This window comes from Danaus plexippus, chromosome 14 (genome assembly GCF_018135715.1).
Source record: "Danaus plexippus chromosome 14, MEX_DaPlex, whole genome shotgun sequence".
Classification (NCBI taxonomy): Eukaryota; Metazoa; Arthropoda; class Insecta; order Lepidoptera; family Nymphalidae; genus Danaus; species Danaus plexippus.
In genome coordinates this window covers 6,601,063-6,622,936 of record NC_083546.1, presented here as the reverse complement: position 1 = coordinate 6,622,936, position 21,874 = coordinate 6,601,063, and the positions used below count along the sequence as shown (strand labels likewise).

At 29.9% G+C, this 21,874-nt stretch overlaps 3 protein-coding genes across 7 annotated transcripts; all 3 read right to left on the bottom strand.

Moving 5' to 3' along the window:
- Positions 1–244: 244 nt before the first annotated feature.
- On the bottom strand, positions 245–1,320 carry LOC133319199 (cuticle protein 63-like). The gene is made up of 2 exons (XM_061522680.1): positions 1,197–1,320; positions 245–526 (listed from the first exon to the last, which is right to left on the bottom strand). The coding sequence occupies exons 1-2, from the start codon at positions 1,267–1,269 to the stop codon at positions 258–260; spliced, it is 342 nt and encodes a 113-aa protein (XP_061378664.1). The 5' UTR covers positions 1,270–1,320; the 3' UTR covers positions 245–257.
- A 790-nt stretch (positions 1,321–2,110) lies between these two features.
- On the bottom strand, positions 2,111–3,405 carry LOC116769636 (prismalin-14-like). The gene is made up of 3 exons (XM_032660777.2): positions 3,377–3,405; positions 2,863–2,932; positions 2,111–2,513 (listed from the first exon to the last, which is right to left on the bottom strand). Exons 1-3 carry the CDS (start codon positions 3,392–3,394, stop codon positions 2,197–2,199), a joined length of 405 nt encoding a protein of 134 aa, XP_032516668.1. The 5' UTR covers positions 3,395–3,405; the 3' UTR covers positions 2,111–2,196.
- Positions 3,406–11,464: 8,059 nt separating this feature from the next.
- On the bottom strand, positions 11,465–16,317 carry LOC116769659 (uncharacterized). Of its 5 annotated transcripts, none has more exons than XM_061522585.1 (5): positions 16,217–16,317; positions 13,498–13,787; positions 12,700–12,854; positions 12,419–12,496; positions 11,465–11,753 (listed from the first exon to the last, which is right to left on the bottom strand). In XM_061522585.1, exons 2-5 carry the CDS (start codon positions 13,664–13,666, stop codon positions 11,724–11,726), a joined length of 432 nt encoding a protein of 143 aa, XP_061378569.1. In that variant the 5' UTR covers positions 13,667–13,787; positions 16,217–16,317; the 3' UTR covers positions 11,465–11,723. The 5 variants fall into 5 exon arrangements, with proteins under 5 accessions (XP_061378569.1, XP_061378570.1, XP_061378573.1 ...); XM_061522586.1 differs by having other exon boundaries at positions 13,498–13,773; positions 16,217–16,315; XM_061522589.1 differs by having other exon boundaries at positions 13,498–13,685; positions 16,270–16,315.
- Between the last annotated feature and the right edge of the window lie 5,557 nt (positions 16,318–21,874).

Below are 21,874 nucleotides of genomic sequence, written 5' to 3'. Positions count from 1 at the left end.
ATCCATTACGCAGATGTGAACTGAAGAGCGTTGAAGCGTTAATTGAAAAAGCAATTAAACCTTCAGGAAACATCTCACTGCTGAGATCGATCGTGGCTTGATTAAATTTCCTAGTAGACGGTAATTTTTTGACATATCTTCATATACGATCTTTTTATAACTTAAAAAAATAAAAATAAAATTACTGTTGATGATGCTTTATTCAGTGCAAGCTAAAAAATTCATAGATGATTTTATCGTTCGTTTGAAGATTGAACTCAGTGTAACTTTCCGTATCCGTAACCCAAGCCGAGTCCACCTAGTCCGTAGCCGGCCAAGGGTATTTCTTTGAGTATAGGGGCAGAGATGATTGGTTCGATGATTGGAGCTGGGATGGAAGCAATAATGGGGGTAGCGATTGGAGCCACAGATACTTTACGAATAATTGGGATAGGAGCTTCCTTATTCACATTAACTGTGGACAATGCTGGTCCTATGATCTGTGGCTTTATAATTGGGATAGTTTCTATCAATGGGACTGTGAGACCTGTGACAGGAACAAAAAAAAAAAGATTAATAAAATTTTAATACAATATTATGGAATTGATTGAAGAAGCATATTTGTTATTTTTCAATACTCAAAAAAATCAATCTCTCAAAAGTAGTGTATATAATTAGATCTCAGATTTTCGCGAGTTTTATTCATTTAAATGAAACTAGTATTTTTCGGATAAACTACGCGTGATTTATTTTTGTAAAAAAAAAAAACTACATACTCCCGACGTTTCGGTTACTTTTCAGCATAGTAGTTTTTTTACAAAAATAAATCACGCGTAGTTTATCCGAAAAATACTAGTTTCATTTAAGTGTGTATAATTAGTTATTTTAAAATTCAATATGAACTAGTAAAAGATTATAATATACCCAGTTTAGATCGAAAACTAGTATGCTTACCATAAAGTCACATTATCACACTACATACAGAGCGTTAGCAGTTTTACATTCATAAATGTACAAAACATTATAGTTTAAACTTATATTGTATAAGTAACGCTTCTTATTTAATGTGACCATTATGACTTGGTGCAAGGAAACAGAATTTTGAAGCAAAAATAGGTAGGTCAAAGACAATCGCCCTTATTTTCAATTCCTTTAAGAGGAATGAATTTAATTCGTTACGAAGATAATTAGTAACAAAATATTAATGGTAGAGTAACCTCCCCCGTAGCCTCCGAGACCTCCCAGTCCCATACCGATTGCTGAGCCATAGCCTTCAGCCAGAACAGCCATTAAGCATACCAACTGTAAAATACAAAAAACATGTATTTGATGTGGTCTTAAATTGTTATATTCCTTAAAGCCATTCATCTGCCACATTTATGATTATTAAAAAATATTAATTAACCCCCAAAAATATGTGTTTATGAAGCCGAAATTTGTAACTATTTTTAAATACGCATAATGAATAATTGATTAAAATTATATATATATGTGTGTGGATTTCACTAAAATTATACGTAGGTGATTCAATATCGTGTAGACCTTTGTTGATACCAAAATTGAAAATATTTCAAGTTTTTGCAGGTCCTCGAGTACCAATTAAGTCAAAACACATAGTAAGAAATGAAAAGAATAAAAATAATAATAATAACAAATTAAAAGAATAAAGGACTCATTTAAATTATGAGATTTTAAACATATACTCGTATAATCTATTTATTCTATAAATAAATAATAAATACAGTACTTACAGCTATAAAGGTCTTCATGTTTCTTGATATCTTCAAACGAAGTGTGCTAGTAGTGTCAAATACCGGGCATTTATAGTCCGTTTTACATAATTCAGAAGGGAAATGTGCAATGCACGTTGCATCCTCGCGATATTAGTTGATTTTTAATTTCATTAATTGAAAATTTAATTAATGATTTAACAGGATTACATCAACTTATTATTTTCTAATCGCGATTGTTCTTTCGAGTTTTCCGATTCAACTAATTCTAAATCAAGTTAAATTTTTTAGGAGTGTGTTTCTATGAAAATACTCTTTGGATATTCTTATATTGTGAGGCTTATATTTTAATGTTAAACATAGTGTGTTCAGTAAGGAATATAAAAATAAGGAAAAAAAGATGCTGTTTATATGCTTTATATAATATATTGATGAGAAGGTTTACATTGTTATTTTTATTGGTAATCCGTCTGAAGTTTCAACTGTCTTAATGACCGTAGATCTTGCCGTAGCCTCCATAACCTCCGAGGCCGTAGCCCCCATAACCTCCATAGCTTCCGAGACCGTAGCTTCCGAGACCGTAGTTTCCGAGGCTGTAACTTCCGAGACCTCCGTAGCCTCCGTAGCCTCCGTAGCCGAGACCAACGCTAGATATTGGTACCGATTTTAAGATAGGGGGAGAAATAATCGGAGAGTAAGCAACACTCTTAATGATAGGAGCTGCCTTGATAATCGGAACAATAGGGGCGACCTTGATTATCTTCTCCCTTATAATCGGCTGACTATAAATAGGTAATGGTAAACCTGGATAATAGAAATACACACATTAATAGTTATATTATATTATTCATATATTGTTTGTTTGTCTAGAATTTAGCGTCCTTTAAAACTACAGTATGAAACTAGCTAGCACTTGGTGCTGTATTACTGAACGTTGTATAATGTACATCGAACGGTGTAGATTTCATTGAATAAAATGCAAAATTCATACTGGTCTTGGTTTTGTGACGAATACTTTATTGATAGTGTTCCTAATGTAAGATTTACAATAACAGATGGCAGCACTATCGTAGCTACGATTATTGGCCAGCATTCCTGAGCTTTCAGTTAGCCGCATGTGTAAAAGTAGGTTTTGTATTTGGACAATACTTACCAATACCGCCGAGTCCATAGCCGATGCCTGAACAACTCGAACAAGCGACTACCGCCAACAGGCAAGCCAACTGTTGATTTATCATATAAAATGATATCAAAAACATGTTCAGTGAAAATGTATTAATGAAAATAAGATAAAAAATATATGTTACTGCAAAAACTCGAAAAGCCTATAAATCCTAGTACTTCCAATAAAATCCAAGATTTAACAATTCTTAATGGTAAATGTCCAAAAAGGTATGCAATTTGGTTAGGTTAGGTTAAATGAAGTATATTATTAATAATTCTTGATTGTTTTATTCCTAAAACCAACATTTACCAGCTGACAGTAAAATTTAGCATATACTGAAAAGTAATGGTAAAAACCCGAAAAAATCGTTCTATTTCAACATTTACGAACTCGTATAAGTAAATCCTAAGTTTTACTGAAAAATCTTAGGATTTATCGTAACGTAGTTAGAGCTTTTACAGTAACATATATACATATATATTAGATACAATCCGGTACTCACAGTTGTAAAGGTGTTCATGATTGTTGATCTCCAGACGAAGTGTGAGTATTGTGTAGATTTATTCCATATTTATACCAATCTTTGGTTCTCAATTTGAAACACGCAACGCAATCAAGCTAGATAATTGATCGCTTACAGGATTGTGACACGTGACTCGAATATGAGGTTAATACAATTGCTACATTTATAACTTTATAATGATGTAATTAGTGAAGTTTTTAAATCATGCATCAGTGTGGACGGTAGATTTAATTGTGTGGTGACTACTGCTTTCCTAGTTTATACTCAAGAAGATTTTTATAACAAGGAAATGTTGTAGTTGCTGAGAATCCCAAGTATTCGTGTTAGCTAGTCCATAGTCCGGACATCGTTTACTTATCATATAGAACAGTTGTACCGAATTGTTCTTAAATAATTTATTTTCCAGTACATTCAAAATTAAGAAATGTTGTTCTCAGCATCTAATTGGAGAAGTAAAAAATAGTTTAAAAGCATTGGAGCATTGTTTAAAAGTACTGTGTTGTATTAAAGACTTTAGTTAACCAAATTTTTAATCCTTCAAATTAGTTTTAGCTGAAATCTTACAAATTACACAATTCGTTCTAAGACATAACGAAACTGACTGCCGCAATTCAATTTGATTTTATAAAAAAAATTGCTACAATAAGTATTAAAATATAATGACAAATTAATTTCAGATAATATTAAATCTTGTACAAGTTGTATTGATGATATTGTTCTAAGGACTAGAATGTAATGAGACTATTTTTAAGATTTTTAAATAAAATTATAGATAAATTAACTTTTCACGTGGATCACTTTGATTTGCACGAGTCCTTAAAAATATGTTCCCGTGTATATTACATATTGAATTTGTATGCAATATATGAAAAAAACAATGAGAATTAAATAAAATTTCATATACATATATATATGATTGTATGAAACATATATATATATATATACAATCTTGTTCTTACGATGCAATAGTGATTCAATGATTAGAAATTGCCTTACAACCTTTGTTACGCCATTACATGTGAATGCAGGATACAGTACAGGTACATAACATTGTAAGTACATTATTTTTAACCAACTGAATAATATTTTTCACGCGCCAGCGGGCATTGAACGGTGGCATCCTTTTTTGCCAAGGTGATGAGTTTTAACTAAATTGGCAGGTACATGAATAGATTTCGGTAAACACAATAGCGGATGCCTTAAAACGTTTGAGGATAAAATTTAAAAAAAAATATCACTAGCAATTTGTGTAATTTTTTTTTGTTTGATATGTTATCGATGAACAATGCACTTATTTAATAAATGAAAATATAATAGATGAGTTTTAAGATAAATTGAAATTAAGTTAATAATAATAATCACCGATATCGCTTTCATAAACTAACGGATAAAATGATTTTGTAGTCTCTTATTTCATTATCATTACCACAACATTTTTGAGACTAACAAAGCCTTGTTAACGACAACTTAAATAGTAGTTTGAGTTAATTATTATCCAACGACAAATTTATCTGAAATCAAATAAATATATTATAAATGTTTTAATCATTAATATGAAATGGGCAATGAAAAAGATCTCAGTTCTCAAACACAGTAGCCTCTCTGTTGTGACGTATTACACACGTACTAAATTAACAACATAATTAAATTTTAAACATAGTTAATACATTGTAATAATGTTTTATTGTTTCCATATGATAATTGTGTAACTGTGTTGCTGAATCAAATTATATATCGCTTGTATGAAAACTAATTGCAGTCCTGATTAATTCAAACATGAATTTGTTTATTATAAGCAAAAACGTATACGTAGGATAATATAAATTGAAATACTTTGCAGGAATCTTTATTATTATTATGTGTAGCAAAAATTTTAATTAATTTTTAAGTCGATTAATAATTTTTTGGGGCAACTATATTCAATTGATACAGTTAAAATATCGGCGGTATCAGCATATTTTATGCCAACTGATTATGTGTTTATGTTTATAAAAGATGACAGTTGTATAGACATATGCTCATAAAAAGCTTGTTATTTTTATGAGAATATTTTAATATATTTTTCAAATTTATATGAAAATATAATTTTGAATAAAAGCCGAATAGAAAATATATAATGAAAAATTTATCACGACGAGTAGATCTCGAATCTGAAGCCTCCAAAATATAACAGTTCAGTAACTTCAACAAATAAGTCATCCTGCTGACTCGAGTCAGTGAAATAAGCATTAAGCGATTACTTATGTTAGTAACATAATCATTTGATTAGAAACCAGCATATAACGAGATCTAAGACTTTCGGGAGTATTCATTAAAATAAAACTAATATTTTACGAATCATACTACGCGAATTTTATTATTTTAAAAACTACATAATCCCGACGTTACGGTTACATTCACACCTCGTCTGCTCGTGATCACGGTTGCTGTAAAGTATATATGTATTGCGCCGGTGCCTTTAGAATAGTTTCTTTGTCCACTTCGTTTTCATGTAACAATAGACAAGATAAATTTAGCATATGTTTTTGCTTACTTCTTAAATAACAACAATAAAATGCTATTTTCTATGTTTATTTAAGGACATTATGTTGGATTTAATATATTATATCTGTAAACTTTTTTATTCAATGCAATTTCGTTCTCAAAACATTGAGGTGAGAAATTTGTTCCACACTGTCCGGTTGTATTCTCTACCGAGCGGGTGAGTGATCGATTGAAGGTTTCGCATAGCTACGTTCAGAGTCAGAAGGAAATTCTGTTTGTATTGTTTCTGAACTGTGCAAACATTTTATATATTTTACGATATTCGGGTATTCTTTGCTACTTATTGTTTTGGGTTAAATTTCTATTCTATGTCATTTGGTTACGATTTAAGTATTTAAATAACTGTAAAATTCAGTTAAAACGTTTACTGTTTATATATTTTATTTTTATAGAAATAGTACGATAATATTAAGTTATAATATCAAAGAAGTTTCGAACGGCGTATAGTTACAAAAAATGTTCAAGGTGGTACATTTAATCGCTCGGAATGTAGAGTATTATACACAGAGACCCACAAAGGTGGGTCTGCTTCAACACATTTGTCCCTTTGTTATAAAGTTCGCAAACTTATAACAAAAGGGAAACCGGATTAAATTTAAACTGTATAAACTATAACGTAATTAAGATATGTCTAAATGATAGAATCCTTCATGGAAATGTGTTAATCTACACATAAAAATGTTGAGTTGGTTTGTTTATGCTTCAATAACTCAAAATATTCTGCACCGATTCAGCTGACATTTTGACTTGATATACAACACGCTTCATGGATTGTTTTATTTTTATTTTTCGCGAGACTAACATACCCCTTAGTGCGCCATTTACCAGCCAAAACTCAGCAACGGCACACGAGTCGCAGTAAAAAAAATAATGAACAACATAGTGGAAGCAACGATTTTAACGTGGCCTTTCAAAGGTGAATGTGTCCTCATTCCTCAAATTCCAATGATCCCGACCGATACACCATTTCAGTTTAAAAGATTGCAATTCCTAAGACGTTTTTCGTTCGCAGTCGCAATTAACAAAGCTCAAGGTCAATCTTTAGAAACGTGTGGTCTGGATTTAGATGATTACTGCTTTTCATATGGACAATTGTATGTTGCGTGTTCCCGTGTTGGAAAATCAGATAGTTTCAAAAAAATGAGAAAACAAAAAATATTATATACAGGCAAGTATTTAAAAATTAAACTTTAATAAAACGTATGCTGTCTTTTGTTGTTCACAGCGAAGAGTGGCAGGGCACAGCTAGTACTTTCTATTTATTATTCAGTTCTACAGTCATTTTAATGAGACTTTGTTTGCGCAGAAGTTACAAGTGGAAATATTAATAAAACCGATTTACTTTATTGGACTGTTATTAAATGCATACATCAAGCCTTACAGTTATCAGTCTTATAATCTTATAGGATTATAATTTCTATGATGAAAACTACGGTATATCATGAGACGAAGCTTTCCATGGATTTACCGTGCGTGTGCCGGGTCAATCACGTTGCAAGGAGAGGAGCTTTAACAGTACGTGGGACTTGCAACCCAGGTGTAGGTCTCAGGGGTCCTTATCAAACTCGCGTTAAACGCTCACCTCTGCGGTCCAAGTTCCTCTCTCTACCTAACCAAATCTGAAACGAACCTACTAGGGCTGCCTTCGAAGTGCGTTCTAAGAACGAACCAATGTTACGTTGTAGAGATTCAGTTGTTATAAATAACCTCTCCCACTTCTACAATTTATTATCTCGGCATTTATAAAAAAAAACTATCTCTACATCTGACGGATACCCTTTTTAAGTGAATATTTTTAATCTTTTACTTCAACTATATTTCTATTCATTACATAAATGTACTTCTTTGCATTTCCCAGAATAAATCCAGATTTATGGGACTTAAATATCAGCCTTTGTCACTGGCTATTTCATTAAGTGTTTTATTATATGTTAACTAATAGAAACCTATAGCTGTTCGTATAACAAAATCTAATTTTATAAAGTAAACTTTAAATATAAAGTATATTTAAAGCAATCTCTAGAGCCATATGCTTTGTAAATACTGTTTTACGTGAAAGCTTTGAAGAGGCGCTTAAAGTCGTTTGTTATTTCGTGCAAAAAGTTTGTCGCTGTATTCTTGCTTGAAAGATGTCTTAATGACTTATAAAATAAAAGAAAATCCTTGCAAGTATTATATTTTGATACACGTAATGGACATGAATTTTTGTATGTTTGTTTCACTACGACAAAATATTGATTACTTTATACAATTTTCTAATCTCGTAGCTATTAACTATCATTTTACACATGCGAGCGGCGCTGTGGGATGGACCTATCATATATTGTTTTCCTTCACAACATTTTTTAAACATTTCATCAATGCAAGAGAATATTATTTTCGTCCAGTTTTATTTCCATTTTAAATAACTCTCTTTATCATTGCAAATCCCATTTGTTCCCTATCCCCACCTCACTCTTCTCACGATTTTCTAACTTAATTTAAGTCTCTTTTCAACCTTATGAACCCATCTGTGGAAGTTTTATAAAGGTGAATAGCAATGCAAATATTTTTATAGATATATTTTAAGGAAAACATGTGTTATTATTTTTATGTATATAATGCCTTAGGCTTTATTCATGGATGTTTTCTTTGATCGTTTCTAGATTTTTCCTTACACTTTTTTAAATGTATTAGTAGTTTTCTTTGAAGTCTCCCGGATAATATTTCTTTAACATTCCTGTCAGTGAGCTAAATATACGGTGTCCCAAATTTAACGCAAGATTTTTCAATTTAACGCAATTCAAATCTTGCGTTAATTTTGGGACACCCTATATATCCATAATTTGATTATTCACTAGATTTTCATACCTTTAAAAGTTTTTAAAAATTAAATTTTTTAAGTATGAAAATATTGCAATGATTTTATAATGTCGAACAAAAGATAGCATACAGCATACAGATATATCAAAGTTAATCTATTTGTACTTGCTTTGTAATCCATTCACATTTTGTAAATATTGGACTGAAGAAGAGGCGTTTATTGAAAAATATTATTACATGAATATTGCAGCTAGCGTCTGAGTATTCTCGTTATAAAATACTTGAGTCGAAATCAAAATTGCCGAGTTGAATAAAATAAAACTTAATTTCCTACATTTTCACAGAATAAAAACTATTCGCTTATATTCATATAATTGCACGTTTAAATAATATATAATAAAACAGTTGTGTAGTTTTTTAGTGTATCTAAATAATCATCATCATCATCATCATCAGCCTATCGGAAGCCCACTGCTGAGCAAAGGCGTCTTCTCACATGGAGAAGGTTTGAGCATTAATCACCACGCTTACTCAAGACGGGTTGGCGATTTCAAATTTATAATTCGAAATTATAAGTCCAGGTTTACTCACGATGTTTTTCCTTCACCGTCTCTCAGTGGTGTCTAAAAACTCTTAGAAAGTACATACGACTATGAAAAATCACATTGGTACTTGCCAGTTTTCGAACCCGCGCCCTCACGCATGACAGGCGGTTCCATAACCTCCAGGCAACCACGATATCTAAATAATATTTGAGTTAATACGTCGAAATAAAATATATATTAGGTTCCGAGTTTAACGGACCGCGACGTTTCAAGGAGCGGTAGCTATGTCTTAAGAATTTATTAAAAGATTTAACGATGCATTGACATTATATATTAATTTTAACGGCAGCAGCCGGGAATCAAACCCGAGAACTTGTAGCGGTGATGAGGAACTATCTTCCACGTATTTTTATTTATAGCATTTAACATGTTGTAAAAGTAACAATAACTTATTAAGTAAATGACACAAACGATTTAATTGTTGAACATAGGTTTTCTTAATATAATTAAAATATCCATATTTGCGAACGGATTTTATATTTTTACATTTATTTATTAAATAACGTAAAATAAAAAATGTACAAGTAAATTCTAATGTGCTGGAAGTGTGTGTGCAATCGTCGCAAGCTCCCCCGAGCTTCTTTATGTAGCAATTTTTAAAACTTCAAGAAACAATTTTGCATCTTGTCTCTTATTTCCCCAGGGATAAAAGAATTTTCATCGATCTAACTCTGTTCGTTGCTGGATTTGCTTTTCTCGTTGTAACGTCAATTAATAATAAAGTAAGTGGGATAATTCTGTACATTTTTAATATTACAAAATTAAATTGAAATAAACGAGTATATATTTTTTGACGGTTGCTTTAGTTTAGATCTAAATTTCATACAAACAAATAATTTCATATTTATAGAATGTTAATGGATTTAGATCGTAAAATCATTTATTAATGGCCGGGTACGTTGTGTTTCTCGGTTATGATAGCCCGCTGTTATCCTGTGTTAATTTATGTAATACCTTCTATATAAATCAAACTATAGACTTAGTTTATAAGTATGGAAGTTTCATAATATAAATAAAGAAAAAAATCTCCTACCAAGATTACCTTTTAACAAGTTGGTGAGACGTTCTGCCAGTAACAGTGTTATCATAACATTTTAAAGAAAATTTAAGGAGCGGAAAAGCGCCCAAAGCGATACTTTAGGGACCATGCCCTCAGTCTTTGAAAGAAATTAAGAAATAAGATCTTTGAAATAAAATGAGAACAGAAAATGGTAAAGTATATTAAGGAATAAAGAAGGGCTAGTCTAATTAAAAATTAATCGATATTAATCAATAATTCTCAGTTATATTAAAGACTAGATGGGTTAAAATCGCAAATAATTAAAATAATACTTAGGTAATACGGACGGTTTTCAATTCAAAGAGACGTCGTTAACTGAAACAACGCTGGTGAAATTACAACAGGGGGAATTGTTGGAGTATAGTCGTGCCAGTAAAATACGACTTCAATAGACTACAGCGAAAGACCTTAGTTTGTCTGCAGACGGATAAAGGTATAATATTTTTTGTATTAACCCATAGGTAATTAAATAAGAGTGAATAGATTAAGTTATTACATATTAAGATATTCTATACCTACTTCTTATTTCAAGAATGTTGGTTAAGTTGGTCCCGAGAAGATTTTATTATTTAATTTGTAAAACTGTAAATAATAAGAATAAAATTCTTGTAAATTTTTGGGCTATCCTTGTTGCATACCTGGACATTTCAATAGTACCATGTTACAAAAACCTTATGTGGCCATGGAACTTTACACCGAGGCTACGAACAAGTCTAAGTTGCATGGATGCCTCATTGCTCATAAAGTAAAAGATATGGCGTTGCTTGAGCCACGGACTAAAACCTTCAAAACAAGCCAGCTTTGTTTATATCACATAAGCTGTTAGTGTGTACAGACTTTTATAAAGATGAGAACATTAGATTTTAGAGTCGAATAAAATTACACAAAATTTCACCTAATGAAATATATATATAAGGTTCAAGTTCAAGGTTTTAAAATAAACAAACCTTTAAATTTTCTTTATAAATTTTATTACATTTTATTGTAATTTATTTAAATATTTAAATAAATATTACTATGTATAAAAATTAAGTGCAAATTTATAAACCTGTTGTTTCAGATAACGGTGTCACAAAGATTTAATTTTGATAGTAAGAGACGATGCAGAAATAAATTAATATTGATTTTTTTTTATTAAAAAACAACTTTAAACTTTTCATAAAAAAATATATGAATTATTAGTAGCATTGTTATTTATGAATGTCCAAGTAAAATAACTGTTAAGGTCTAAGGTGTCATTATTAATTTAATATTTTTTTAATATTTTTTAACTAATTATCTTATCATTACTATCAAATTCCTGGTTCCGTGGAAGTCAAAAGGCTTGCTTCGTATCTTCTTGGTTCTGTAATTTTAATAACACATTTTACTTCCCACATTTTTATGATAAGATGAATTGTCTTGTTAAGTAGGACTTCCCTTTATAATCAACGTAATTATATGAAATTTCACGCATTAATTGACTCAGAATGCCTCGCCTGTGAAAGGCTGAATATTAATGAACTCGTTCTAATAATTTTCTTCGTAATTCCTATTAGATAGATTGAATCTCACATATAAATTAATCTTACGTCTTTTTACCGATAGCTATGAAATAACTATCAAAAAGATTATCAATTGCTGTAAGAGTTAAAACGGTATAAATATATTAATATATCTGTGGCGCCATCTATTGAGGAAACTTGTGAACTCAAATTATCCCTGAACCAACTAAAGTATGGAATAATCTTTAGCAAAACGTGTCAAGCTAGCTTAAAACTCATATGCTGTAAGCGAAATAAAGGGAGAAACGTCTTTTGTAAATAAGAAATAAACGCAAAAGTATGAGATTTTTCACATACATATATCAATTAGTGTTGCCACTTTATATATATAAAACATTATGTACTAATATATGTTTGTCAAAAATTTCTATATATTAAACTTTGAAATTCATAACTGACAGTCATTTCATAATCACAACCAGAAACCTTTTGTTAATTAATATGTAAAGTTAATGATTTAACTTACTCTGTTGTTTCCGTTTTCGAAGGCTTTCATCATCCCCTGGGTCTTTTTCTGTGCGGAGGCAGCCCGTTGTTGCAATATCTGAATTTATATGGACATAACATTTTACAAAGATTTGCGTTAGCCTTCAGAAAGATTTTAATTTTATTTATAGGTATTTATATCAAAAAGGCATTCATGAATCTTACAATAAAATAGAATGAAAATACGTTTCCAAATTAAGGTTTAATTTAAAAGAATTTTATTGTTATTAGACATGAGTAATAAATCAATATGTTCCTCACCATTAATCTCCGTTGTTCTGCTTCAGCCAATTTCTCTTCTATGTCTGGAAGGCTGATGTCAGGCGCCGGATGCTGGAGTAATCTCTGAAGATGCGGCGGTGGACTCAAACGGCGAGCTCCGTCGAATTCCTCTAAAGGTATCTCATAGGCCACAGCTGAATAAAATAACAACTCCTTATATTCTTATTAATAACTGTTTTATACTGATACATATAAAATTCATTTACGTAGGTACGATTTCGAAGCGTTATGCTATTTTAAGAGATTTAATTTCCCTGAAAATAGTTTCGTTTAAATTTTTTCTAAATGTTAACAAACAGCCTCATGTTTAATCCAAATTATAAAGGCAGCTAGCTTTAATTTAAATAGTTTGAACAAGCGCAAACATCGCCGACAGCTCTTTGTAGCGGTCAAAGAGGTTTCAACTTCAGAATTTAGTGTATTTGCTATTTTGGTTGCTTTTACAAATTGACTTCGCCACACAATATGTTTATATCATACTTTTCATTGTTTGATTGCTTCATGAGGATTTTTTTAAATCGGATATGAAATCTGTGAGTATATTTTTGACGATAATTATGACGTACTCAAGTACCTTGTTGCAGCTTTCCTGCTGAAAGACTTAGTTCTCCAATCCGTAGCTTTAATAAGATTAAAATATAATCCCGAGCTATACGAAAGCTATAAGTGGATTGCAACTTGAAAATATTTTAAAGATATATATTACAGTGTATAACGTGTTTATTATAAACGATTTATTAATTTTGCATTGTAAAAAACAATATTAATTACACTCACGTGGTTTAGGTTTGATAGGAGTTTCGGGCAACAGGACGGTGGGAACGTCATCGTTATGATGGTTCAAGCCATTAGTGCCGTGACCGTTAGTGCCATTTCTGGCATTGTCAGTGCCAGTTTTGTCATCTCTCTCCGGTTCAACCACGTGGCCCGATGAACCGCAACCCATTATAAGAACATAGTATTCTCTATGGATACAATATCTCGGTTTTGTTAAATAGATTTAATTTTGATATTAAAACCACCTTAATTTTAACTTCTCCATGTTTAAGAACACTAGAATTATATACCTAAAGAAATTTATGTAAGCGATCGTTTATGAAAATGTGAACATATTTTTATAGGTCATTACGTATATGCAGGGTATTTAAACGAAACTGTGCCTTTAATTTTATTTCCCACGTATTTATTTCATCAGAAGCTCGTTATCTTCGCACGGTTTTGACTTGAATATTATTGATAAAACCTCACACGAAGTCTTGGACCAGGTACTAGATAATAATGGTGAACAGCATACCATATAAATCCTTTTTTTTAATTAATTCAAAACTCCAGATGATATGTACGTTTTTTAAGAGCCTATTAATAATGTCGGCTTTAAATATAGGTATTAAAAATATGTTCTGTGCAGGTTATATTCAGGTAATTTTTTTGTCTAAATTAATGTCAAAAAAATATCTAGAATTAGATGTTAGTGTTATTGTTACTTATCTAGTTCAGACATAAAAAGCCTTAATTGTATGGTACCGTCGTTTGCTGGTACGACCGGCCTACAGACACTTTTCAAAGGACAATGCCTTCAAAAAACCGCTTGTTTGACAGCGAATATTTTTAACATATATGTACACATACATTATCTATTTTAAGTGTGTTTTATTTTTATTTATTATCTTTTCAATGAAACTAAGGTTTACGGACACATAATACCTTACAGCAGCCGTCATCACGGGCAGACGTGATGAAAGTTTAATTATGTAGGTATAAAATAATAAAGAACGCTTAGTGTCCGAGAAACTTAGTTTCATTTAAATGAGTACACGCGAAAATCTAAGATAACTTTTCCCCGCTACATAAATCGCATAAGAGACGAGATTAAAGCTAAGATGCGTTGTCTACCCGCAAGCCTTAGTTATGAAAAGGATATAGTATATATGGGGTTGTACTGAACATATAAAAATATAAGGAATATTTACGGTAATATTAATTATCATAATAAGAACTATAAAGATTAAGTTACGATTCACGTTTATTTAAGGTTATGTTTGACATTCGAAAACCGATGCTTTTAAAACATTTTGTATTATAAATATTATATTTTGATTAAATTTGACAAAAAAATTACCGGTTTTAGTAATGTAGTGTTGATGAAGACACATATGGCAACTTTTTATTTAAAATAATGTTATCGTATTATTATTAATAATATAAATCATTGTATATAAAACTAGTGAATGTTGTTGTCGTGTTTATTCTTCTTTGTGTATGATAACTAACTATCATTATCTTTATATATTTTCGTTACTTTTTATTTCCACAGATGAGTAATATGTTTTTAATTTTTTAAATACAACTGAAATGCATTACATTTTTTTTTATATAATTATTACCATAATTTATTGAGTGCTTTTCCGAAGGCTTATTAGAATTATTGAAGGTTACTTTAGAGTAAACAAATTAAGTTACCTTTGATATTAAGTTTTCTTTATGAAAAGAAAAACTATATAAAGTATAATCAAACTATATGAAATATGAATTTTATATAGTTTGATATAAAAATTTAACATTAGATAATAGTGTGTTCTAACCCTTACATAGTTAGTACACTTAATAATCAATGATAATTAATACTTAATAAATTATTTAATTAAATTCATTTTACATAATACCGGACAGATGTGGTTTTAGTCGTGTATGGATATAAATTTATAATTATTTTTGATCAGAATATTATTTTATATATTGGTACAAAAGCAATTAAATTTATGTACGTTTATACTTTGTTGCGAGTTGTTTATTTAAGGTTACATTGAAGAGACTCAATTAGAATTTTGTTAGTTTAAAAGTTCTATCAATATACCTACATATTCTATTAATGTTTAATTTTTTTAATGTGTTTGTATGTGTCTTAACGAGACAAAAGTACTGAATACTATTGCATATAGTTTTTGTTTTAGAAACGTAGAATTATTGAAAAATACAGACGCGTGTGGATACTATAAGTGTTTGAAATTAAGATTAATATCACTCTAAAGAGATCACATATCGAATGACACTGAGTTTAATGTCTAAGACTTTTGCTAGTATTAGTTAAAATAAAACTAATATTGTCATGTACTAAGAGTTCGTTACTATTTTGAACTACATACTACCGACGTTTCGGTTACTTTGCAACGACCGTGATCACGGTCACGAGATGACAATTTTATTTTCATCAGTCCAGTCACATGGAAATCGAGTCCGGTTATGTTAGGTTACTTTTCAGTTTTAACGAGACAACTCCTTTATTTCAACATAAATGCGATGAGCTGTTAACAAACGTAATGAAGGATTCAAACGAGTTCTAACTAATCGGACATAAATTATGGAATTGATGCAATTAACATTGACTTACAAAATTACAACACTATATATAATTCGTTATTTTTTATCAAAGAGCTAGTATACGAAATTATTAATCGTCTCTATTATTCCAAGTACACACAACATTATTATATATTACCGGGATCTTAGTGTTATGGTAGTTCGTTTTAGCTTTGACTTCAATAGTATTACCAGAAGGTGCTTTTAGCAGTGATTCCACCCGTGCGCTGTGGTTCACATCGGACGCGGTACTATCCCTTCAATTAATATGGGTTTTGTGTTCCACATTCATGTAGAGCGACTTAAGGTTATGGGTTTTGATATTTTACAATAAATATTTTGTTTGTGTTCAACTCAGGTTATAGTATGTGCAAACCATGAACAATTAACTTAAGATTTATATTAATTATACTTTTATTTTATTTTATAATTTCGTTTTTCTTATTAAATTCATAAAATAAAATAAAACGGTGAGTAATTCATCTCTGATTTACATAATTGTGAGTCGCTACTTCTGCGTCTTTGACATATAATTTTCTCTTTACCGTTTCACTTAAAAAAAGGTTTTATATATTCCGTGACAGTTTTTTTTCAGTATATTAAACAAACATCAAGACTATTCCGTCCTACTGCATTCAGGATTAACAATACTTACACAGAAATTACGGTCCGCGCCTGACACCCGAAGGCTTGAAGTGTCACTGGACTGAGTTTTTATAGAGTCGATGTTTGCTATCAAAACATTTATATACATTTACTTAAGAAATACGCATGCTATAATGCATATAAATATTAGGACTCAAAAATATTTCATAAAAAAACAAAGCACATATATATAAAAAAAATAAATAAAACATTTATATCGTTTCACTCAGCTGAATTTAATCGAGAGTGCGTTACATTAAGAATTATTTTATTTAAATAAAAAATATACAAAACAAATGATATTCTTTTCTAATCACATATATAATATTAGTAAAGGATTTTACTTTAATGAAGATAAAATGGTTTGTGGTCTATACTTAGTAGGTAGTTTGAAATAATCAGTCACTTGTATAGGATATATCGAAATTGCTTATATTTGATAATAATGAATATTTATCATCAGATTATTTATCGTGTATAAATCACAATTTGCATGGATTTCACTATTTAGTAATTAATCTGATATAGTTAGTTTAACTTACTAACAAATAAATTTAAATCATAGTTTTTTTTGTGTAGACTATAATTTTTAATTTCTTCTATGTATTTTAAACACATTAAGAGTACTGTACAGATATAATATATTATTTATATTTTAAAAATCTCCATAAGATCCCTGGACCGCACCTACTTCTGTATGCAAAAATTAACTGCTTGCAAATATGCTAAAGCTATTACCCCGTGACTAGCTTGAAATATCCTATAAAACTTTTGCCTCAGACATTTTCTCCGGTTCGAATAAGCAAGGGGAAGTTTTTCATTTTGAAGTATTCAGCAATATACAAGAATGGAGAACTTATGCTATACAAGGTAGTTACTCCTTTGTTAAAGTTGCAGAAGCACAAAAAATAGCTAATTTGAATGTGATTTAAAAAACTTTCATGACTAAATGATGCAGCATATTTTATTTATCTCAGATGATAAGCGGATAAAATGTACTTATAAATTTTTTTTGGAATTATTTTAAATTCTATCCCTTAATGTCGTTCCCTTTTTTTTATGAAATGAGAACTATATCGGTTATTTTCGCTGTCGCGGTGCCATGAAAGAAAGTTAAAATTATTAATTATCCCATTTTCCTGTATAAAATAAGCAAGGTTAAAATACTTTTTCTAATTTAAGTCTACTCCATTGAATAAAACCGTTCAACAATTTGATTGCTGCTATATAATGCATGTCCCCCTGTTTTAATCACGCCTCCCTATAACGCGATGTATCGTCACTCGTACATCGATTTTTATAATTGTCCTAAGCATTGTATTCGTTACCTTTGATATAACTTATACATTATATTTAGTAACAGACTCATTAGCTCCAAAACAACAGGTGCCTGTTAGAATATAATAGCAATTTTTTGTATATACGTCTTGTTATTTGGTAATTATTGAAATATATTTATTTTAAAGGCGGATTCTGTTATATTCCTTAAAAGTGATTGATGAATGTAGCATGCTAGGAATATAAAGCATTTTATCACAAAACAACTTATCAATACGTAGATTTCATATCTCTCGACAGATTCATCGCTAGTTTTACAACAAAGTGTTTATTTTATAGAAAAAAAGATATGACTAAGTCAATATAACTGGTTACGCGACATAGAATACAGTGACGGTATCGCCACAGTAAACAAGCAATATCGTGTGTCTCATCTATTATTGTTCTAATAGCGTATACACATGACATTTTTTTTAAAACTAAATTGTTTCAAACTTATCATAAACACTGATATAGGAAGAATTTGTGATTCATCGTTAGTCATTATTCATCAAAATGTTAATAAATTACGCAGCAAGTAAACAAATTACTTATAATTTTAATTTCAATAAAGCGCCATCTAGCGTTGATTTGCTTGACTAATATAAACTTAAAAATAACTAAGTGTTCCTTAGATGCCGTCTTGCTTGTGATAATCGATTAATGCTCTAATACCAGAAAATCACTAACAGATGTCTCTAGCAGTTTGTATTTGATTTTCACCAACCCCCGAAAACAGCATGAACTTCTTTAAACCAATGTGAAATCTAACTATTGTTTTGGATTTTTCGCCAAACATTAATTTCTCTCAATATATTTTTTTATATGATTGTTTGTTGTCCTTATTTGGAGTTTCTTTAACTTTGCTTAATTTGACCTTTGACTCTTTGTTTCCTGCTTGTCATGCCTGTATTTATTTTTGATATATACACCAAAACTAGCCTAGTTAACTTCAAATGTTTTTCGATTTTTTAATTATTAATTTTAGATATACTAATGGCATATGAAAAGTGTACACTCATTATTTAATTAAAAGAAATGATCCTTAAATTTAGTTTATCAAATAATTTAAATTCAACGAAATATACATAAAGCACAACAAGATTTATTGTCTTTTGATTTTAATTAATTTGTTTATTTGTTAGAACTGCTTAAGATTTACTAATTAAGTATTATATAGTAGGCAAATAAATAATAAAATTTATAGTGGTTGGCCCAAAATTATATATAATTTTAGCTGATTAAAATGGAATATAAAGTGAGAGTATAATAATTTTCGTATCCTGACATAGAAATGGGACATTAATACATTAATACCTTTTACTTTTTATCATTAAACTGATCTTGCTACGACGGAGATATCTTCCAGGACATAAATCATTTAACGTAATCCTGTTAAATGAAAATAAGGCTGATCCCCTCAGAGAATTTTTCTCGTGAGGATATCTCGAGACCTCTTAAGAACTATGGCATTCATCTTATTGCGAACTCTGCTATCCTTTATAGTGATTTACTGTGTTTATTATGAGATATAAAAGAACTAAGTTTTTCAGACAATCCATTAGTCTCTCTTTTAGCAAGTACCTTTTATATTGTTATAATTTACGTTGAGCGTTAGATGAGATTGATGAAAAATGTGAAAAGGGATTAAATTGAGAGACAAGGCTCTATCATTGGAGAATCATATTATTTTTCCAACTCGATCGAAGGCAGTACAGGTTACCGCTGATGCTTGGTATTCCTTTTAAAAGAACTACAAATATTACGATTTTTTTTGTTTCATTTACAAGTTCAAGTAATATTATAAAATCTCACTTGAACTTATGTTTTATATTTGTCATCATGTTTTTTGGACTTAAACAAATAATGTTGTGGTAGTAAAAAATTGACTATATCTATAATAGCATTTTATAAAATAATTTTCTACGAAATCAGCAATTTTACATGAGATAAGATAAAAATTTGATATATTATTTTTTTAGTAAATTTATATCTACAAAATAGTAAAAATAATACTGTCTGTATGTTTATAAAAGATATAATATACAGAAAGGAGATGTTTTATTAAAAAGTTAAAAAAAAATACTCATGATGAATTAAATAACTAGCTAACTAATTTTTTTTAAATTTTATTATAAATATACATTATACATCACAGGTTAAATGTATTGACAAAAACCCGCGTAGGCTGACGGACCACGCTATCTGTAAAAGGCATTTTTAGGGCCAAGACTTTGGCAAGAAGTCGTTGACCGATTAACGGTTTTCGGGGTAATAATGGTATAAAAAATTTTATATATTGAAAAACAAACTCAGCCTGACTAAAATCCTGACAAGCTCTTAGTCACGAATTGTGTTTTTTTTTTTTTAGGGAAATATATTTAATGCTTTAACTGTTAAATGCATATAAACGGAATACTTTTGAAGATTTGCCAAAAATATCTGGCTTTCGTTTCAAATAAAGTACTGGTTATAAGATATTTAAGTTTCACTTTCTATCACTTCTTCAAATGAGTAATAGCAATTAATTTGTTTCGTAAGGATCATAGATTATATAAATGTCCCATACTGTTGGGACGGGATTGAGATGAATGGGATAAGGATCAGAGAAATTTGAATACAATAACAAAACCACTATCTTAAAATCAATATTACTGTCATAGCTTTTCTTTGTTTTAGCAAAGAAACTATGGGATCAAAAATAGAAGAGAAAAAAGTATGGAGATCGCTTTTTCCTTTTATTTCCTGCATATAAAAGAATGTGTTCTTATTAGAATTATATTATCAATAAAACAGACATAAAATTTTCAGATTATTATTATTTTTACAGAAAATCAAAGGTTTAACAGATTTTATTATTTGAGCCAAGCCTTGAATAAAATTCTTCATGATAATATATATATATATATAATTAAAATTATATTTGATTATCTAAATATACCATAAGAATTGTATTAATAAATCAACAAATTAGTTAAATTTCAAATTATTAAAATTAAAGTTAATTTTAAATAAAAAAGAAGAATAACTTTCTCTGTGAAGGTGTTATATACAAAAAAATTACACTAATTATGAAACAGATGTATAAGATTTATGATACAGATATTATTAAAATCATTTGGTTATTTGTTACCGAATAAAAAATACATACAAAACTTTAATTTACTGATTTGAGAAAGCAAACTCTAATAATATAATAGGTTTATTAGAAATTAAGTTCAAACCTAATTCTACAATAGGAGCTGTACTGACGCCAACGGAGTATACCAATAAGGAAATTTACGATCAACACAGTTTTTAGAAAAATAAATAATATATAACGGAACAAAAAGAGGTTTTATTTAACCGTAATGGCGTCGATGAATCGAAAAAGGAAGGACGAGTTAAACGTTCTCAAAATCCTGAAATAAAGCAACGTTGTAATACTTTTCTTTTGAAGCAGGGACGTAAAATGTGTACTTATTGAATCTATTATGAGATTTTTTTTAAATTAATCTTGGCATTGATTCAATCGGCAGTTTACTTTTGATGTGTTTCTTTTTTTAATAACCGAAGTCAAAGTTACCAACTAATATGTGCTATTGTCGGACAGATTTTTTTAAATATTTTAATTAAATTCTAATTTTACAACTTAATAAAGCGTTTAACGCGCGTTAGTTAGGGGCCCCTTAAACCTACACCTGGGTCGCAAGTCCCAGGCACTGTTGAAGCTCCTCTCCCTGCAACGCAATGGACCTGGCACCCGCACGGTGAATCCATTGAATGCTAAGAGGTTTCGTCTGTCTGTAAACTTTTTGCTATAATCACTAAAAAGTGATTACAAAAAGATAATTAA

Excerpts from the sequence above, each read along its gene's own strand:
- LOC133319199 (XM_061522680.1), bottom strand. The coding sequence starts at position 1,269 with ATGGCTGTTCTGGCTGAAGGCTATGGCTCAGCAATCGGTATGGGACTG. Across the intron at positions 527-1,196 it reads TCTCGGAGGCTACGGGGGAG|GTCTCACAGTCCCATTGATA; the intron begins GTTACTCTACCA and ends TTCCTGTCACAG.
- LOC116769636 (XM_032660777.2), bottom strand. Across the intron at positions 2,514-2,862 it reads CTATGGACTCGGCGGTATTG|GTTTACCATTACCTATTTAT; the intron begins GTAAGTATTGTC and ends TCTATTATCCAG.
- LOC116769659 (XM_061522585.1), bottom strand. The coding sequence starts at position 13,666 with ATGGGTTGCGGTTCATCGGGCCACGTGGTTGAACCGGAGAGAGATGAC. Across the intron at positions 12,855-13,497 it reads TCCTATCAAACCTAAACCAC|CTGTGGCCTATGAGATACCT; the intron begins GTGAGTGTAATT and ends TATTTTATTCAG. Across the intron at positions 12,497-12,699 it reads CAGAACAACGGAGATTAATG|ATATTGCAACAACGGGCTGC; the intron begins GTGAGGAACATA and ends ATATAAATTCAG.